This window comes from Nilaparvata lugens, chromosome 4 (genome assembly GCF_014356525.2).
Source record: "Nilaparvata lugens isolate BPH chromosome 4, ASM1435652v1, whole genome shotgun sequence".
Classification (NCBI taxonomy): domain Eukaryota; kingdom Metazoa; phylum Arthropoda; class Insecta; order Hemiptera; family Delphacidae; genus Nilaparvata; species Nilaparvata lugens.
Window position 1 is genome coordinate 14198660 of NC_052507.1, and position 22528 is coordinate 14221187.

The 22528-nt window shown below is 34.7% G+C and overlaps 1 protein-coding gene across 1 annotated transcript; it reads left to right on the forward strand.

The window, feature by feature from the left end:
* The first annotated feature begins 61 nt into the window (after positions 1-61).
* LOC111046059 (tryptophan--tRNA ligase, cytoplasmic) lies at positions 62-22356 on the forward strand. The gene is made up of 7 exons (XM_039425683.1): positions 62-281; positions 7808-8036; positions 10494-10676; positions 11951-11969; positions 15578-15751; positions 18468-18608; positions 22172-22356. The coding sequence occupies exons 1-7, from the start codon at positions 155-157 to the stop codon at positions 22340-22342; spliced, it is 1044 nt and encodes a 347-aa protein (XP_039281617.1). The 5' UTR covers positions 62-154; the 3' UTR covers positions 22343-22356.
* Positions 22357-22528: the final 172 nt, after the last annotated feature.

Genomic DNA, 22528 nt, shown 5'->3' on the forward strand with positions numbered 1-22528 from the left:
TGTTTGTGTTTCCTGCTTACAATCAGCTGATTCATTATTCATTTTGCATCTGCATTGCTGTCTGATCTCTGCTCTGCTGTGCTGGCTGGTTAGTTTTCCGGTTTTAGGTTATTGGTTCTTTATAATAAACTGTCGACAGTTTATCAAATGAATAATGACTTCTCCTGCAGAAAATGAACTAGACGTTAGTCAAGAAAATAAAGGCGAAGAAGATGATTTTGTCGATCCATGGAATGTTAATTCGAAGGCGGACACTGGGATTGATTATGACAAACTTATAGGTTAGTAAGCATGAATCTTAGTATGCCAAAAATAATGATTTTATTTTGGATAGATTGAGAAGATTCCCTTTTTTCTTAAGTCAGTTTTATGATTCAACATGTTCACTAGTGAAGACTGGCGGTGTTAATTAAAAATAAATGGTTGCTATAAAAAATTTAACAATTATAATGGCCAGCAGTCTTGTTCAGTACAGTTCCGTATCTGGTGTAGGAGGTATTATTAATATTAGAATCATCGATAATACATTACAATTTTAAATCATACATATGTTCAAAACTAAAGTATAATTTTTAATGTTTTAAAGGTAAAAGGGTAGGATAAGTGGTCAAGTTCTAGGTTTAAAATGTCAATATTTTTGTATTATTTAAAATACAGTGTTCTGTTGTTATCATCGCATATCCAATGTCGTGATCAAGGCCAGGTTTTTTGGTTCGATCGTGTCAAGTAATTGAAAACAATATTCACAAACTGTAGGCAGTATCAATGTCCAGCAAAGCTTTCACTAAAGAAATCCTCTAACTGGTAGACGCTCCTTCCAATGAGCCACCGCGACAATGATTTCCTGAATACATTTACAAGGCGCGCCCTCACTGAATCTTGGGGAGATTTTGGAGAAAACTAGGAAAAATGCGGGGGAGGGATTTTCAATATAAATTTTTTAAGTACCTAAATGGATACCAAATTTTAAGTATTTTGGGGGGGAATTTTGCGACATGGACCATTGGGGGGATGGGCACCCCTGATCCACGCCACTCCAACCCACGCAGTGGGATATTTTGTAAACCATTTCTAGGCTTCTCCAAACATTTTTTTGATACATGCAATGAATTATCCACTTGTCAGCTGATTAATTATGAATAATTCTATAGCAATGGTTTACAAACCATCCCACGGCGTGGATTGCGGCGGGCCTCACCTGGAAGCATCACATTCAGAGCATCTGTAAGAGACTGGCAAGGGTCACCCACCAGCTGCAAAAACTCACACAGTTGGTGAGCTAGCCCTCCTTGTAAGTTTAGTCCAAGAAGTGACTTCCATGACCACAATAAAAGCACAGATGTCTATTGGATAACTCAATAACCACAAGAGGAAAAAATCAGACAAGTAATGAATTTATTTCGATTAGAGATTGTAATAGATCAGCTAAAACAATATCAGTGGTATTTTTGAGTCAAGATTTTCCCAGTGAGTAATCGCTGAATAGATTCTCACCTGCTGCTCTGATAGTATATAGGTATAACTTCGAGTAAAATAAACTTCTCTACACCTTCATCAACGGCATAATCATTTGGCAACTTTGGATACTACGCAGGATCTGAATATTCTCGATAGAGAAGATGTAATTGTTTGTGTTTCCTGCTTACAATCAGCTGATTTATTATTCATTTTGCCAAAGACCTTAAAGAGATATTTAGACCTTAAGAGAGACCATAAGACCAAAAGACCTTATGAGAGATGCATCTTTAAGGTCTTTGCATTTTGCATCTGCATTGCTGTCTGCTCTCTGCTGTGCTGGCACAGGCACAGTATACATATATATGCTCAGCAAAGTATACTTATTCTGTGCTCTGTGGTGCTGGCTGGTTAGTTTTCCGGTTTTAGGTTATTGGTTCTTTATAATAAACTGTTGACAGTTTATCAAATGAATAATGACTTCTCCTGCAGAAAATGAACTAGACGTTAGTCAAGAAAATAAAGGCGAAGAAGATGATTTTGTCGATCCATGGAATGTTAATTCGAAGGCGGACACTGGGATTGATTATGACAAACTTATAGGTTAGTAAGCATGAATCTTAGTATGCCAAAAAATAATGATTTTATATTGGATAGATTGAGAAGATTCCCTTTTTTTCTCAAATCAGTTTTATGATTCAACATGTTCACTAGTGAAGACTGGCGGTGTGAATAAAATATAAAATGGATTGCTATAAAAAATTTAACAATTATAATGGCCAGCAGTCTTGTTCAAGTCCAGTTCCGTATCTGGTGTAGGAGGTATTATTAATATTAGAATCATCGATAATACATTACAATTTTAAATCATACATATGTTCAAAAACTAAAGTATAATTTTTAATTTTTTAAAGGTAAAAGGGTAGGATAAGTGGTCAAGTTCTAGGTTTAAAATGTCAATATTTTTGTATTATTCAAAATACAGTGTTCTGTTGTTATCATCGCATATCCAATGTCGTGATCAAGGCCAGGTTTTTTGGTTCGATCGTGTCAAGTAATTGAAAACAATATTCACAAACTGTAGACAGTATCAATGTCCAGCAAAGCTTTCACTAAAGAAATCCTCTAACTGGTAGACGCTCCTTCCAATGAGCCACCGCGACAATGATTTCCTGAATACATTTACAAGGCGCGCCCTAACTGAATCTGGCAAGCAGTTAAACATTCGCACAGCCAACACTGGGAAACTATCCTTCACTCTTGACAGGCGACAGCGCAGCACATTCAAGTTGACCCTCCCTTGAGTTCCATGTGATTGCACTTCTTCTCTTCTGGTGAATGTGTAGATGTTTTTCCTGACATGTAGGAGCGATGACAGTATGTAGAAGCTATAATAATAATAATAATGTTTTATTAACTCAAGAGCTTTTACAAGTATAGAGTTTCGTGATACAGTAATTTATAGTCAATACAATATACTAAATATAAGTTCCATGTCAATAGTCCATTCAATATAAAAATCTTATCACAGCTTAACCGTTTCACTGCTGAGTAAGTCCAGATCATAATTAAATTAATTATAACAGAAAAAACAACAACATATCTAATAATGATCAAAACAATACCAAATAATAACATTTATATCACAGTCAAGTCAAACGGAGATTAAACAAGAATCAATCACAGTTAGGTAGGTCAAATCACAGAAACGCAGCATTAAACATAAATAATCTATACATCAATATCACAGCCTCCAGATAAAAATTCATTTATTGAATAAAATGGGTTTCTTTCAAACCACTGATGCAATTTGATCTTGAACACATTTAATGGAGCATCTCGCAAATCAAGAGGTAGTTTGTTGAAAAATTTAATACCACAAGAAAGCCAGTGGTCCTGAGCCTTTCTAAGTCTGCATCTAGGAACATTAATATCATGACTGGTTCTAATATTAAACCTGTAAAGTGAACCTCTTTCATTATGTTGTAACAGACTTCTCTTGACATTTATTAAAGCTGAAAAAATATAAAGACTATGCACAGTTAACAGTTTCAACTCGACAAATAAAGGACGACATGTTTCTCTGGGAGGCTTACCTAGCATGGCTCGCTTTTGGCACAAGAGTATGTCATTTAATGAGGGAGCATGCCCCCATAATTTTAAACCATATTCTATATGACATTGGAACAAGGCTAAGTAAACAGTTCTCAGTTTATCCAATGAAATCGTATTTCTTAATCTTCGTAGAGCATAAATCACTCTAGACAGCTTAGTACAGACATTACTCACATGCACCTGCCAATTCAATTTGGAGTCCAAATAGATGCCAAGAAGCTTCACTGCAGATGCATCATTTCTAATACCACCTCTAAGACCACAGACAATACTTTGAGTTTTTCAGCATTCATCAGCAGCCCATTTGCAGCAAACCAATCAGCCGCCATACTGAAAGCTTCAGCATCAATCTGCTGCAGCATGTGAAGATCTTCATGGCTTGAGACAAGAGTTGTGTCATCTGCGTAGAGTACGGTTCGACAAGGAACATTTGCAGACAGGTCATTTATCATGCACAGGAACAGAAATGGTCCTAAGACAGATCCTTGGGGTACACCAAACTCAACCGCTCTGGTGCTGGATGTTTTGTTGTTGCAGCTTACATACTGTTGTCTCCCCCTAAGATAAGATTCCAGCAGCTTCAGTGATTCATCCTTAATTCCATATCTCTTGAGTTTGGCTAGCAAGACACAATGTGATACACAGTCAAACGCCTTTGTAAGATCACACAGTGTTAACTGGATGTATTCCTTATTCTCAAAAGATGACAATATACATTTCACAATATCTTCAATAGCCATAGCTGTTGATCTTCCTCTTAGAAATCCATATTGAGTATGATACAAAAAGTTATTAGACTCAAAATAGACAACCAGCTGAAGAAACAAAATGTACTCGAAAAATTTTGAAAATATAGGAACTTTACTGATAGGTCTAAAGTTCTCAACTGATAATTTATCACCTTTTTTGTGTACTGGAATTATTTTTGATATTTTCAGACAATCTGGATATTGACCTTCATTTATACATTGGTTAAAAAATGTTGTAAGTGGTTCAACAATAGAATGAATGACTTTTTTGAGAAAAAAATTGGAGACACCATAAACATCAGTACTTTTGGAATTTAATAATTCAGTCACAGCCCTTATAACGTCATTCTCACTTACATTGCACCATTCAAATTGACACTCATCCTGAACACCAGAGTCTGGAACATCATTAGGATGTAATGCATTTCCAGCTATTGCTGCCACTGAGTCTATAAAAAAGTTATTCAGCTCATTTGGGTCAATATCTACTTTATTACTCTTGTTTGTTCTTGTTTCCTGTTTGACAAGTTGCCATACTGTTCCACATTGATTTATTAGAGGAATTAGCAATAAGTCGCCCAAATGAAGATTTTTTAGCCTCAATAATTTTAGAATTATAAATCTTATTAAGGGATACATATGCTTGCTTTGCATGTAGAGAACCAGTTACTCTATAAAGATCGTAATGAAGCACGACACGATCCTTTATTGACCTTAGTTCCTCAGTAAACCACTTAATTATTTTACTTGGAGTTCTCTGTCTATTTTGTAGTGGAAAACACAATTCAATTTTATTCTTAATGTTGTGAGTGAAGAGATGAAATGCTACAGATGACCCAGAACCAGCTACAATAGATGTCCAATCAGTTATAAAAATCTCTCTGTAGAAATAATTGTAGTTATTTTGACTATATTGTCTCACAGTAGCTCTTTGATCCTCACATACTTTATCCTTTCTAAGCACTATAATTTCCAAGTGATTGATGATCAGCAATATACTGTAGATACCCAAACGCTGGAATATGGGCTGGTAGTGTGTATCATACTCACTACATGTCATTACAGGAGTATGTTCCTCACATGCGCCGAGTGCCCCCATATCAAAATGCCGTACTGAATGTGGTTGGCAAATAACGCATGGTACAACATCAGCAGGCGATCAACACTGAGCAGCGTCCTCATTTTTCGGAGCAGATGAACAACTCTTAAAAGTCTTTTGCAAACTTTGGTAATATGTGACACCCATGATAGAGGTTTGGTATCAATACCAAAACCAAGTAATGTCACAGGCTCAGCGTCAAGAATAACTGTTCTGCTGAGAGTACATGCAATCTCTCGAGTTTTGGTCTCATTCAGCTTCAGCTTATTATTGGCAAACCACTTCTTGGCCTCAGAAAAGATCGTGTAAGCCCAGGATTTGGCATCATGGGGCCGTCTGCCCTGACCAATGATTGTGGTGTCATCAGCGAAAAGTAAGCTGGCACCATTCAGGTGCAAGTCATTAATCATCACCAGAAATAACAGCGGGCCAAGTACTGAGCCTTGGGGCACACTATGGAGTACATCTTCTTCATTTGATCTGGCACCCATTATAGACACTACCTGCTTTCTGTCCTTGAGGTAGTCGGCGACCATCTTCCACGCTCTTCCCCGGAACCCATATCTAGCCAACTTTCTCAACAAGATGACATGGGACATAGAATCGAACGCCTTTGAGAGGTCGCACAATACCAACTCAATTGATCCATGTTCCTCAAAAACCTCTTGTATTCTTTGGACAAGAGAGAGAGCAGTGCTTATGTAGTGGACCTGCCCCCTCTAAAACCATGCTGCATATCTCCAAGGAGGTTATAACTTTCCAAATACTCACTCATTTGCCTCAACATAGCAGTCTCCATAATTTTACTGATGACTGACACAATAGAAACTGGCCTGAAGTTGCCAATATCATCAGGATTGCCTTTTTTAAATATGGGCACAGTTCTTGCAACCTTGAGGTAGTCTGGGAATATTCCATCAATTTATCACACCAACAACTTTCTTAAGGACATATGTGGATAGGCCATAGATGTCTTGGCTGAAGGTGGTTTTAAAACCTTCTACAATGTTTATCAGCTCCACGGAATTCAATAGCCTGAAACAATGAAACTCATGGAGAGTTTGAGCACTGATGAGGCTGGATCGTGGCCAGAGTGTGGAATGCTATCCACTATCTCACCCACGGTATTCAGAAAAGCCCTGTTTGCTTCATCAGGACTGGACCTACACTTTGCCAATGAGTGTGCCTTCAAAGAGTCCTTGATAAGATTCCAAGCTGCTGTTGTGGGATTATGGGATCTGTCAATGAAACTGACATTTTTGTATTTTTTGCTCTATTTCCATTCTGTGGATCTGCTTGGCTCTTAGGTAGTTTTTGTACTCCTCTCCCTGCAATGATGGGCTAGGCTTATAGGCAGCATACAGCATGGTGAAAAGGACTCTGATATTACCCAACTCTGGAGTATACCATTCATTTGTGTGGCTTTTTTGCTTTTTAACAATTCCAAAATTCGGTTTACAGGCTACTGCTGGGCATGACAGGTTGTACATGGAATAGATTAAATTTTTCCTCACTTGTTGAGATTGTGTGCAGTAAACTCCAATTCATACCCATAATGTGTTGTCGAAAAGCTGCTACACTGTCCTCTGTAATCTTTCTTCTGCTAAATTCATACCTTTTCACGCAATCAGGAACATCCATATTTCTCTGGAGTTGTTGCACCACATCAATCAGCACAGCACAGTGATCTGCCACCAGTGCGTTTACATTCTCAGCCATGCAATTTTACCGCATACATTTCGAATACTGATTAAGAGTCTTGAATAGTCAGGAGAACCACTTGATTTGTCTGACTGCCGATTGTTGTTAGCTCATTTAGCGTTATCCAGGGTGCACCGCGAGGAGGCGAAGGAGTATATAGTGAAAGAGTGTGCAATCACAGCCTTCAGAGGAGGAACAGAAGAAGATTTCTTGATGGCAACTCCAGAGTCAATAGCTTACTTAAACGGACTGGATATATGACAAGGGATTATTCCAATGATGATCCTGAAAATGGAATGGATACTGATTGATACGTCTTGAAAGCCATACGCTAAATAAATAATACCGCATACATACGGTGCTACATTTGATATGTACAATATTGATAATACATACACTAGATAAGAAACGTCCCCCTTAATTTATCACTAATGATGGATGATATTTGCAATTTTTAAATAGTATTTGAGTCTTTTGTCATAGTATTCAAAATCAAAAAGATGATAATAATGAATTATATTTTCTGTGTAGAAACGTCTTGAATACTTGAAATGCTGTCTATTATCTAATGTATCAACATTAAAAAAATAAAACAATGAGTTGAAAATACGGTTTAAAAATAAAACAACAGTAAATATAGCTTCAGATATATGACATCATGTTACTGAGGTAATATTCTTTATTTCAGTGCGCTTTGGCAGTTCAAAAATCGATGAAGAACTACTTTCCCGCTGGAGTAAAGTTATTAAAGCTCCCCTCCACCATTTATTGAGGCGGCAAGTGTTCTTCTCTCATCGGGATATGCACACTATTCTAAAGTATGTCGAAGAAGGGAAATCATTCTACTTATACACGGGCCGTGGACCTTCGTCCGAAGCTATGCATGTTGGACACTTGATACCGTTCATATTTACAAAGTAAGTTACAGATAAAAGCTAATTATCTCAAAAAATGCCTCAAATCTTATTTATTCATAAAATGGGAAAAGGAAATTTTGCTTGAAACCATATTTGGAAGAGTTCTTTATCTTTATCCGAACAAGGAACAATATGAGATACATTTTATTGAGCAACAAGAATTTCTTATTGAATTTAAAACAGCTTTTAAAGTAATATAATAATCACTTTTTTCTTGATTCATACAATAATTACATAATCAAAATGATAGGGAGAGAAAAACTAAGGTAACCTTTTGCTATTCCCCTCCAAAATTTAGATTAGGTTACACATAGTCCGAAAAAGGTTGTCTTGTAGATGTTCACTTGACAAAATTTTCAGTTCTTAATTATTTACTTGATTATAAAGTGACGGTTGTTTCAACCCAAGTCTTTACCAGGTTAAAACGATCCTCACTGCTATAAGTAAGTGCGTACTCCACTTTAAAAGTGTTTTTGAATTCAATGTTAATTGACCGAGCGAAGTGAGGTCTAAGATTCAAGTCGACGGTTTGGCATTTCTCTTAATGTTTAAATGTTGCGCATTTACGGCGTAACGCGGTAATAGATTTTCATGAAATTTGACAGGTATGTTCCTTTTTTAATTGCGCGTCTACGTATATACAAAGTTTTTGGAAATGTTGCATTTCAAGGATAATATAAAAGGAAAAGAGCCTCCTTCATACACCAATATTAGAGTAAAAATCAGACTATAGAAGTATTCATCATAAATCAGCTGACAAGTGATTACACAGATGTGTGGAGAAGCCAGTCTAATGCTGTATTTCCATAAGTTCTATAGTTTCAATCAGGTACATGTGGATGAGAATACTGCGTGAGGTCTACTGTTCACAGAACTACTAGTTTAATAGTGGGAAAGAATGCATATCCAACATAGTAATGAATATTCATGTCATAAAAATGTATTTTTGGTTGATTTGATTTTGATATTTCTACGTTTTTCTAATAACAGTATGTGCTTTGTTATATTAGTAGTTAATACTGTTGTATTATTTAAATAGCATTTTAGTCTAAAGCGACCAAGGAAAACTCCTGGATTTTCCGGCACTTGGAACTTTTCGATTATAATTTATTAGCAATTGATACTGTTTATCGTATTATTTATTCATTCATTAACAGGGCCACATGTTAAAAAATTCAATATGATTGGGAGATTACAACAGGCTGTGCTCAAAACTGTCTCTCTCCCAAATTTTGATAGATGAAAGTACCTTATACCTTTACCTTTATACCTAAATTTCCAAAGCAATATTAATTCATGTACTCAGATTTCTATTGTGATGACATTTTCATCGTATTATTGGATTCGTAGTGTTGATTTGGCAACCTAATATTGTTGTTTGATTTAATGGTTTTATTTGGTACAATCAATGTAATTTCCAGTCCACACTTTCACCTAGTCGCTTACAAGCTCGGTTATGTTGGTTTTACCAACCACACTGCAATGTGAACAATTGTAGATGCTCGGCCACTCGTCTTCGCTCGACGAAAATCGGAGCGCTGGCAAGCGAAGGCCAGTAATGGCGAGCGCTGGCAAGCGAAGGCCAGTAATGGCGAGCGCTGGCAAGCGAATGCCACTAAAGGCGAGCGCTGGCAAGCGAAGGCCAGTAATGGCGAGCGCTGGCAAGCGAAGGCCACTAAAGGCGAGCGCTGGCAAGCGAAGGCCAGTAAAGGCGAGCGCTGGCAAAGCAGCCATCCACACTCTCGCGCTCGACGTCATTTGTACGCATTGGGCGAGAGTGTGGAGGTGGCATACCATATACAATATTAGGTAACTCACGAAGATAGGGTAGGATTGTGAAGTGGGTGTATGGTTGGTTGCCATGTTGGCTTGGCTAGTGTAGAACATGTTGCAAAAGGAACCGAGCGCTTGCGCAGGATAAATGTTGCTTCTATTTAAATCGTATTCTTGAGATTTAAAAGTCCATAGCTCTATCTATAACACAAAAAAGCAATTAACAAAAAGTTATTAATATTGTAGCCTTAAGCACATTGTAAATTAATCATAAATTAGTAGAAATATAATTATAATTGACCGAGCGAAGTGAGGTCTAAGATTCAAAAAGTCGGTTTCGCATATATCTTTATAAATAATAAATTTTATTAACCAATCATATCAAACAAAATAATAATATACAATACTGCAAAATCTTGTACTAATAAACTTATACAAATCAATGAAAAAAGATCCATCCCTCTTTAAGCTGTTTAATATGTTTATATGTTGCGCATTTACGGAGAAACGCAGCTATAGATTTTCATGAAGTTTGACTGGTATGTTCCTTTTTAAACTGCGCGTCGACGTATATACAAGATTTTTGGACATTTTGAATTTCAAGGCTAATATAAAAGGAAAAGGAGCCTCCTTCATACGCCAAAATTAGAGTAAAAATCAGACTATAGAATTAATAAATTTCAGATGGATACAAGACACGTTCGACGTTCCTCTGGTCATTCAGTTGACAGACGATGAAAAGTTTCTGTGGAAAGATCTGAAGTTGGAGACAGCAAAGAAGTTAGCTTACGAGAATGCCAAAGATATCATTGCTTGTGGATTCGATGTCAACAAGACATTCATATTCTCAGACTTCAATTTTATTGGGTGAGTAGAGAGATTTTAAAATAATTTGCCCTAAAATGTGACAAATTTCACTGTAATGCATGAATTGTGCTATAGTAGTAAGATTCAAGTTCTGTAGTCAATGGATTTCGTAGTAATGCACACATGTCACTTCACATTTTCCACCGCCTTCTATAGTAGGCAATTATGATTCAAGTCATTCCAGTATATCTGATATAGTATTGATTGTCGGTTATTGTTAATCAACATCAAATCTATCTCAAGAATATCGAATTCATCAAGAAAATGAATTAACATTTTCATAACATGCCATAAATATTTGACAGTTGCCAAGTTATTCTAAAATGAAAAATATATATAATTTTAACGTAAGTAATATCCATTTTTTATTTTATATGTATTATTATAATTATTTTTATTATTCTTGGTAAGTTATTTTGATTTTTTTTATTTGTAAAAATTGTTTTTTCATGGCAATGATAATTATTATAATCAAGACAAGGATTAAATTCTAACAGTTCATTGTATTTCTTCATATAAATATAAACGTATGTATATACAAATTGAAGATCAAAGTGCCCTTTTTAACTCTATTTTTTATCTCTCACAAGTCACAAGATGTTTTAATCGACTTGATTTTCATCCACTGAAAAAGTTAATAAGGGTACTTTAATTTTCAATTAAATACTACAAGGTGCACCAGAGAAATTTACTTATTTGAAAAAAAATCCCGCGGGGTGAATTGTTCGTGTAGAGGGGCAGGAGAGGGCGCTTCTGGAGGGGGAAGTTCCCAAATTTATCCTCCCTCAATTAAGTAGCTATCATGCTCTGGTCTAGAGAGCAGCGGGCCTTCGCAGTTGAGAGCTTCTCTTTTGATGGTCGGTCACTTATTGTTGCTACGCAACGTGCCTTCTGTGCTCAATTTGAAATTCCTCCTCACAGACTCGTTCCTGGCCGTAATTTGATTCTGTCGTGGGTTAACTCATTTCGGGAGTGTGGAAGTGTCGATAAACCCAGGAATGGACTTCAACAAACCATCAGAACTCTAGAAAATATCGAAAGAGTGAGGCAGTCAGTTGTGCTTTCTCCCCGGCGTTAGGCTCGGAAATACGCAGCTGCTAGGGCAATTTCTGATTCCACTGTTCGACGAATTTACTATGAAGACCTTCAATTTAATCCCTATAAATTGGCTGTTGTTCAAGAATTGACTGAACGCGATTTTGTTGCCCGTAAAAATTCATGTGATATGCTGATTGACAACTTGCCTGAAGACGCGGTCATTTTTTTTTTTTCAGTGACGAGGCTCATTTCCACGTGCGTTTCCTCAATGTGTTTTTTATAGGGTTATTCAAAATCCCTGGTTTATGTCGATCGACCACGGACCATAGCACACTCAAGAACAACATTCGAGACGCCATTGCCAACATACCGATTGATATACTGCAACGAGTGGGTTGCTATCTGGCTGCCGAGCCGGACGGTTGGTTTTTGTCGAGCTCTCTTATCGCTGGCGTGCCTGCATTTACAGTCTATTCCTGTTGTTCGGAAGTATTTATTTCGTAAATTTTCGTAGTTTTGTTTTGTTAGTGTTTAAATCAGTGAAACATTTTGTGTCAAGTGTTACATCATGAATTCACCAGAAAATGAACAAGATATTTCCTTGGAACTTATCATTAAAAGAATGGACTCTTTAATGCAAGGTAAACTAGACATCGTAAAACGTGATATACTCTCATCAGTGAATGAATTGAAAAAATTAGTGGACGTTAAACTAAAGAAATTTGAAAATCGTTGTTATGAACTTGAACAAGACAATTTGGAACTATCAGCTAAGATTGTTCTTGTTTTCTAATGCAATTTTCTGTGTAGATCTGTGAATATTGAAAATTCATAATAAAGTTGAAATAAAAAAATGTATAGATACAGAATAATAATAATAATTCCTCTGATCGCCAATGAATTGTAACCAGAGGAGTCTATTAACAAAACATATACGTAATTATTATTATTATTATTATTATTATTATTATTATTATTATTATTATTATTATTATTATTATTATTTTATGGCCTTCATTGGACCACTGTAGTCAGTATCTTCCACCTTTACTCCGTCCTCTCTCAGCCCAATATTTCTTCATTCGTTCAGAAATTAATTTCCTTTCCTCGTCCGAAATCACTCTTCCCATTCTGTGTCTGACTTTGATCTGCAGTCTGGTCTGTTTGTCCTTCAGGATTCTGATGTTGTCCGACTTGTTCTTCAAATCTTCGAATGTTATATTCAACTCTCTCATATCCTCCTTGAGTTCGTCAATCCATTTTATATTTGTTTTACTTTTCCACAACTTTTCAATAATTCTTCTGCTTAGTCTGTCCTCCGAAGCTCTAATCAGGTGACCGAAGAAAGATACGTAATTATTATAATATACATACAAAAGTTCCTAATAATAAACTTATTCCTAATTATGATACCCCGCTGTAATAATATGTGTCGGGGTGATCATAATATTCTTTTCTGAAACATGTATTAAAAATTTAGTTAGTAATTTTAGTTATAAAGGTTAGTTATTAAAGATAGAATATAATACTTATAAGATTATTATAAAAATATGACATTAGTTTATCCTATATCCTATTCACAATGAGCTCCTCGGTCTGGTAGGCTCCAGTATCATATAACTAGTTATGTAATGATCTTTTAAATATATTTATATTTATTTCGTCTTTTTTTGTGTAGTTGAAAAGTGGTAATTATTCATATTGAATGAAATTTTGACAATTTCTTTTTCATTCAATTTATTTCGTCCTTTGCGATCTGCGGGATTTTATTGTAAATTCTTGGACCTAAATTTTGTACAGATCTCTGACCAAAAGCTGTGTTCATTCTAGGAACGAGATGAAAATTCAGATTTTTTAGTTTTGTGGCTATGGAAAATTAAATCAGTAAAATTTGTATTCTTAATATAAATTACTAAAACTGATACATATAATTGTCTGACGCTGAGAACTTTACTTTCGATGAACAATTCACTTGTTGGAGAACGGCTGTTTTGTTTGTCATAACCTTAAGAATACGTTTCTGAGCTTTAAAAATTGAATCTATTAAGTTGTAATTTGCTGCACCCCAAACCAACTATCCATATATTAAAAGTGACTCTACAAGTGAGAAATATACTATTTTTATCATCTCTTTACTAATTATATGACGAAGCTGGTAGAATTTATTAATGAGCTTTCTTATTTTCTTAGTTGAAAACTTCAGAATACTTCTGAAACTCACTGAAAACTGTCAGTAATCCTTATAGATGACGTCACTGCTTCCCATTGAACCAATGCTGACAGTTTGTAGAAAATCTCACTTTGTTAATATCTGTTAATTTTAAGGATCTATTTTACGACAGTCCAAATGAGCAGTTAATGAATGTTTTAATACTGTAGTGAATTTCACTGCAAGATAATATTATCATTCCTTTAAAATAGCATTACTACTTCCTTTTTAACCAATGTGAACCGTTACAAGAAGTGTTTCTCAGTATTGTAAACGAATATTTGTGATTTTATCCAACATTTAGCCTCTGGTGTTCAAACTAGAATGAGATTCACTTAAAATAACATTCATTTTAAATAAGATCAATGAGGATAAGATCAATGATTCCTCTTCAACCAATGCTGATATTTGGGAAGCAGTGATTTTATTTTAAAGTGTTATTCACGGAGTGATTCACTCAGGTCACTGCCGTGTTATCAGATGGGCACGTTAAATTGTCGGTTCCGGCTGAAGTATGACAGTCGTAAGGACCATTGATGGCTTAAGTTATACAGAGTGTTTCAGAAGTAGTGTCGAACATTTTAGGGTATTGTTCCTAGATGATAGGATACTACAAATGTCGTATTTGAGGTGTCCAAATCTCAGCGGTTATCCTTATAGCTGTTTTTTTTATTTCAAGAACGAAATGTTGTATTGATATGAAATTTGGCATGAATATTTATGCTATAAAGACTCGGCTATAAAAAATAGAATGAAAAATTTTCGATGTAAATTTTCAAAATGGCGACAATTTTAAATTTTTGATGGCAAATTTCACGAAAACCGTTTACTTTACAGAAAATTTACAGGAGACAAAAAAGTTATAAAGATTTTAAGTAATTCAAGTGAAAATTATCAAGATTTCAAGGATACCTCATTCATTAAGATTGGTCAAATAATAACAGAGGAATTAATTATTTTCGTACAAACATACTTTTACAAGACAAACAACATCATCTGAAAAACATTGTTAAATCAGTTGTATGTCCATATGGAGCCATACCGAGTTTCAAAGCTTCATCTTGAATACAATTGGAATTAAAAATTTAATATTGATGTCTAAATGGTGAAAAGTGGTCATGCATGCAGTACGAAAAGAATCAATTTCTCTGTTATTCTTTCGCCAATCTTAATAGATAAGGTATCCTTGAAATTTTGATAAAATTTCCTAACTTTTTTGTCTTTTGTAAATTTTCTGTAAAGTAAACGGTTTTCGTGAAATTTGACATCAAAAATTTAAAATGGCCGCCATTATGAAAATTTGCATAGATCATTTTTACTTTTATTTTTTGAAGTTGAGTCTTCATAGCATAAATATTCTTGCCAAATTTCAGATCAATACAACATTTCGTTCTTGGGATAAAAATTACTAAGTGAAAAAACAAAATGGCAGCTTTTAGGATAACCGCTGTTTTGGACAGTTCAAATACGACATTTGTAGTCTCCTATCATCCAGGAACAATACCCTAAAATGTTCGACACTAATTCTGAAACACTCTGTATATTCAGGCGAGGTGGGACCTTCCCGCAAGGGATTCCCCACCAACAAAAGCCATAGGAATAATTCACTTTTTTACTTGTAATTATTTTATGTAATTGAATTGGAATATTTCAGGACCCCTACTTCCGAATGACAAGAGATGTCGCTCCAAGACTGGGCTACCACAAGCCGGCTCTCCTTCATTCAACGTTCATTCCAGCATTACAAGGTGCCAAAACAAAAATGTCGGCCAGCGACGAAAATACTGCTATTTTCCTCACTGACACACCCAAGCAAATCAAAAACAAGGTAATTGAAAGAAAAATCAATCAACATAGATCTTATTCTAAATTTAAATGAAGTGATTATATTCAATAATTAAATGAAAACACACATATGTTGTCAAATTCTACACAGTTTGTTTCTAAACTGTGTAGAATTTGACAACATATGTAATAATTATGGAACGGTTCTACAATATTGACAATGACTCAGTCGAGTGATTATATCATTCAAAATGTATTCCATTTTCAATTTGGAATCTTGAGCACATGAGAACAGAATCGAAAACAATGAAAAATTCTTCAATGAAGTGACCAACTTCAAATCCAATCCCAAAAACAGTCCAACCTCCTTCAACAAAAACTTTTTCCATAAACGACAGCAGAATACATTTATGCACAGATTAGCAAATATGACACTCCAGAAACCAGAAAATTCAAATAATCCAGCACACTCTTGCTGCCAACAATGGAATTTTTTATTAAAATAAATGTACAAACAAATACATCCCAAAAAAGACAACCATTAAAGCCCACGAAGAAAGTATGTCATGAAGAAAGTGTTGAAGATGGATTAAACGACCGGAAACGCTTCAAAACATCATACGGGTTTGCAATTGAAGCGTTAGTTGAAGAAGGGGTTAAGTAACAAAATCAAACTTCTGAGATAGAAGCGTTCAAAGTTTTTCTTTTGAACTGTTCATTCTATCATCAGATTCTTTTGGTTTTTGGATTAGGAATAGATATTATTCATCAAATTCGTCCAGCAAAACTTTTTTCCAGATTATTTCTATATTTAAAATAAATTGTACACAAAACCTCTTCCATGAGAAAAGTTGCTGAACTAGTAAATGGAAGAATAGCAGGATGTGGAAAGGAAAACAAAACGCCATAAAATATATTAGTTTCAGTTATTATTATATATATTATTATTCAGTTTCTGTAATTATTCTGGTACAACATAACCTATAAGGAGTTGATTGGTGTATTGGTTCTCCATGAGCACGAAAATGGATGAAGGTGTTAAGCGACATTAAAAGCCACGCACTCTAGTGAAGGAAAGTGACAATAACACCTTCTTCCATTCTAAAGCTGTTAGATCAGTGCACATAACACCTTCATCAATTCAATATTTATTTTCCTGTGTAAATAATGTGTTTAAATGGATAGCAGTATATGAAATACTATCACTTAACATCTTCATCCATGAAGAAAATAAGATTTTGAAAAAATGTTAGTCATCTGGGTGAGACGTTCAGTCAGCTGATTAGCTCAGTGCAGTGTGAAAAGTGATCACTTTTTAGTAGGATTTGACATTAGTCAAGTTTACTTTTAAGTTTTTTAACGTTTAAGTTGGATGGGCGATTTTGAAAACTTCAAGTCAAGTTTACTTGAATTCAAGTTTTCACAACCTCAAAAATATATAATTATGTATTAAAAATCTAATAATTAATCTCAAAGTTTTTTTCTTACTTTTATATTTTTTTTAAATTTTAATTTTCTATGTTTTTGTGAAAAGGAATAAATGAATTTAATTTCATATTTAGTTGTTTTTATACACATAAGCACATTCTATATTCATATTGTTTATAATTCATTCTATATTGTTTTTGTTTTTTTTTTTAGATTGATTTCTACAGTTTTGCAGATTTGATGTGTAGTGAGATCGGACTCCCCGATTGACTGACAACTGTTTTTATCTTATTTTCCCATTTGTAGGATTGACTGAACCTTCAAGATTCTAGTTGAATTCATAAGTCAGACATGTTCAACATCTACTTCAATTAACAAAACTTGAAGAAGGGTCCACATTGGTATAGTGGATACAAGTTTGTAAACTTGACTTCAAGTTTTCAAAATACATTCATTTTATACAAAACTTGAATTAAAGTCAACTTGACTAATGTAAACGCTCCTTTAGCACACTGCACTGAGCTAAGTAAAAAGTTATCAACTGGAGACAGTACGCCCTACGAAAATTAAGTAGAATGTGGGAATCTGTTGGTTTGCAATCAATATCAATAATAATTACGGTGTTGATAATCATTCAGAATTACACAACTTACAGGTTTCCGCCCAAATCGGTTCCAATTCTAATTTATACAACAGTCCAAATGTAGCTAGGTTATGTGTCACTTTATCGAGTTTTTTTATGTTTTTCAATTTATTAATATAGTTTCAAGTGTAATAATTATTTTTTCCATCTTTCTGATCAACCCAGATACAACATTTTAAATATAATGTATATTTGGACTGTAAATTTGTGTGATTTTTATCGTTTTTAAGTGTTTTTCGTAACCTTATTTGGACTATTTTCATCAAAATTAGGGAGAGAAAGAGCTTTGAGTTTATCCTGTTGATTTTCTCCCAATCATTAATTTGTTATTGTGATTATGGAATCTTATAAATAAATGTGTAGAAACACTTCATTCACATGGGCTACTTTTTAAATTAATAAAACAATATAAAAAATCTTGAAGCTCTCTTTATTTTTTAAAACTTTAAAATAGTTTAAAAACTAGTTTCGGTGGTCACACCATCAGGTTATAAAATAAAAATTATTTTTTTATTTTATAACCTGATGATGGTGTAATCACCGAAACTAGATGTTAAACTATTTTAAAGTTTTAAAAAATAAATGGTGCTTTAAGATATTTTATATTGTTTTATTAATAAATAAATAGCTTTGCTAAATTTGTAAAAATTGAATCGATTCAGAGGGTTGGTGAATGCTTGTTTTTCAGGTGAACAAACACGCGTTCTCGGGCGGCCGAAGCACCGTTGAGGAGCACCGAGAAATGGGCGGAGATTGCTCCATCGACATAGCCTACCAGTACTTGAGGTTTTTTATGGAAGATGATCAACAGCTTGAAAAAATCAAAAAGGTTAGTGTACTATACAGAGTGTCCTACGAAACTTGTCACAGCCGGAGAATATAGAATCTACATGAAATTTGTAACAAAAAATGTCCAGTAACATTTTCTTATATCGACCTTAGTTTACGAGATTTTAGATATTTAGGGCCGGTTTCTGAGCTCGGGATTTAGCTATGTTCTAGACTTGAACAGCTGGAATCGGAAAATTGACTTCCCAAAATGGGGCGTAGTCGCAGTCCACGTTTAAATTGAATTTCGAAAAAATTATAAAATTGAAAATAAAATAAAGAGAAAATAGTGTAGTTTCAGCTATTTTGAATTATTTAGGAATGTTTCATTTCCTCAAGGGAAAACGTTTCCAATTACAGAAATGAGAAAACAAAGATTATCATAAAAACTACGACTGCGCCCCGTTTCGGAAAGCCAATTTTCTCACTCCAGCTGTTTAAAGTCTAGAACTTAGCCAAATCCCGAGTTCGGAAACCAGCACTAAATATCTAAATCTCGTAAACTAAGGTCGATATAAGAAAATGTTACTGGACATTTTTTGTTGCAAATTTCATGTAGATAGTATAGTATAGATTTTTTGATATTTTTGAAAAACTTCAATAACTAGAAAAATATCAGTCAAAATCTAATTCTAAGGACATGGTTGGAAAGAGGAAGAAATTGCCAATAAGATTCATATAATTTGTTTCTTTGTTTGACGTTTTTGGACTCTTTATAAGGGCTCAAAGTTGAAAAAAGGACATTGGCCGAGTTTAAACCCAATTTCAAACAGTTTGAACGCTCATAAAAGTTCAAAAACATTAAACAAGGGACAAATTGTGAATCTTATTGGAAATTTCTTCCTTTATCCAACCATATCCTTAGAATTATATTTCGACTGATAGTTTTGTAGTTATTGACGATTTTCGAAACATTTTGGAAAATCAATATATCTTGAAAACTAAGGTGGATATGAAAAAATTACTGGCAAATTTCATATAGAATTTATGGTCTTCGACTGTTACACCTTTCGTGTGACACTTTATAATAGCAGGATACAGGAAGTAGTACTAGTAGAAGGAATACTAATAGTATATTAAATACTAAAGTATATTTCTCTGTGGTGGTAATTTTTGACTCCATCTAATGATGATGTATTTGGATGCTCTTGGGATAATACACTTCAGGAGACACGTTTTGAATGAAGTTTTACTACATCAGACGAATCTACATAGCTTTCATCTATACTTTCTGGTATTATTAGATGTCTTGGAGATAGTTTAGTAGTAAGTTGATTGGTTTGGAATGTTGTCACAATTATGTGGAAAAAACATGAGAAACATAGTAAAAATAGAAAATGAGAAAAATAGTATAAACATCGCTTGCTCAATCACTGTTTTCTCCTGTTACGTCACACTCTCGCCAAGTCGCTTGCCAAATGGTCAACACTATTGCTGACATAGAGGCAAGTGAAGACGAGCGCTAGCATATCACCACACTCTCGGGCTCGTCGTAATTTGTACGCACTTGGCAAGAGTGTGAAAGCGGTACTAGTAATACCATAGTCACCTCTAATAAAAGGCCCCGGCCTACGATACTGCAACGTCGCAGTGTAGGCCTAGAATCTAATACATGATTGGTGGTGAAAAAGATTTAAAAAAATACCAGCTGATCTTTTTCACCAATCATGTATTAGATTCTAGGCCTACACTGCGACGTTGCAATATCTTAGGCCAGGGCCTTGTATTAGAGGTGGCTATGGTAATACTTATTCAATGCTGCACCATTTAGACAATAACAGAAGATGACTCAGCAGCTGAGACAGCTGCGTTTTGCATATTATTTTTTCCTATAGATACCTTGAAAAGTGACCATTTCTGCACTGATTGCAAACCGCAAAGAATCACTTTTCCATTCTAGTGCGCAAAGTATTACTTTGCGTACTCCAGATTTGCAGCAATAGTTAGTAGGTTATATGGAGCACCAGTGCAGGAAAATAAAAATTAAGTTGGTAACACTGACTGTGGTATAGTGAGGTTCACTTTATAATGGCAGTGGAGAACAGCGTTGCCTATTTATTATGTGCCTTGATTAATTATATTTCTACATTGTCAAAAACAGATTTGGCTTCGTTGTGGAGCTAGAAAAGGATAGTACTACCTACTTTGTCGAACGATAGCAACATCAAAGTTTATCAAATACTGTCATTATAACGTGGACCTCACTATAGTCATTTCAATGCTTACATAAGATAAACCCCCTTCAAGCAGTCAGATAAATTTTCAATTGAATTACTGATCATTATAATTTAATTATTATTATTCAATTTTAAATAAATTAAGGTTTTTATTAATAATAAAATTATACAGAAAAACATTTGATGGATTTCAGGGAATTTTACCCATAATTACCCACTTTTCATATTCAATGGTAACTGTATGAATAATTTAATGTGAAATACGTGCGCAAAGTTCGTTTGCTGCACTCAAGAAACCATTATTCCGCACTCGCCTACGACTCGTGCGTAAACGTTTCTTTCGGTGCAGCAAACTGTCACTTTTCGCACTAGTTGCACAAATAACTATTGTAAATGTTTTTTTCAATTCGTGTGTCCTTACTTCTTACCTAAAGCCTAGTTTATACGATGCCAATTGGCAAGACAGTTGTCGTTGGACAATTGTCATCACGTGGTTGCGAATTGTCGGAGGCCAGGCCAGTTAAACGAGAAGATGATTATACGCGGCCAACTATTGGCACGTCAGTTGACAGCTGAACATGTCCAAGTTCTCGTCATATGTTGTGACTAAACTGCTGAACTGGCAAAAACAAGACAGCGCTACCTGCCTACACCGTTCACACGGCGCCAATTGAGATTCCGAGTAGTGGGGGGCTCGCTGGGCCCAATTGACTGTCCATAGTCTACTCCCGGGACAGTTTAATTTTGGCCAATTGTCGGGACAGTTGGCAAGACAATTGGCCTGAAGTTTTTATACGAAGACAATAATTTCATGCCAGTCAGTTGCCTTATGACAATTGTCTCGCCAATTGGCATCGTATAAACTAGGCTTTACAAAGTAGAAAAGCACGTAAGTTTTGTTTGAAAATAATCTTCTACTTACTAATGACCTCACAAAAATAGAAGAAACCTGGTCTGGCGTAATAGCATTAGCATAATATGTTATCTCCAGACAAGGTCTATAATTATAGGTCTATAATATAGGTCAATATTTATAGACCTAGTCTCCAGATTTATATTAAAACGCTTCAGTACCAGAATCTGAATTTATCTTTAGTGACAGTCTTAAAAAATTAAAATATCTGAAGAATTCAATTAAATTTTTCTTTCGGAGAAATTGATAAAAATTTCATTCACTACAATAAATACAATCAATTATGAACAAAGAATATATAATTGGACGAGTATTACTTTTGAAAGTAATGATTAAACAAGTATGTTGAAAGTAATGTTGATAACCACTTTTTCATCTGGATAATTATCTGGATTCTATATCTGGTCTAAGAATACGGCCTAAATCGATTTCTCATTATATAATAATTTCTGTACATAACTATTTGTATTTCAGGACTATGAAAGTGGTGCTCTACTGACTGGAGAACTGAAGAAAATTCTAATCGAAACCCTACAACCAATCATAGCTGAGCATCAGAAGAGAAGGGCTGAGGTAACTGATGATGTTGTAAAGCAATTCATGACTCCTAGAAAACTCAATTTTATAATAAAATCCGATAAATGATTGCTCTAACATTATTTTGAAGCTATATCCCTTTGCAAAACCCAGGTTTTGGTAAGATTGGAAGAAATCAAATTAATCTTTCTTAAAGTAAGTGATCTTGAAGTGAATGTAGTTGTGTTTTAAATATTAACACGCTATTTTGTTGTTTTAAACATCGACATGTAGTTAATATTGACTGCATATCGG

Bases quoted from the DNA above. Each gene is read 5' to 3' on its own strand.
- LOC111046059 (XM_039425683.1), top strand. From the start codon at position 155: ATGACTTCTCCTGCAGAAAATGAACTAGACGTTAGTCAAGAAAATAAA. The intron at 282-7,807 runs GTTAGTAAGCAT...TCTTTATTTCAG, and splicing joins TGATTATGACAAACTTATAG to TGCGCTTTGGCAGTTCAAAA. The intron at 8,037-10,493 runs GTAAGTTACAGA...AATAAATTTCAG, and splicing joins ATACCGTTCATATTTACAAA to ATGGATACAAGACACGTTCG.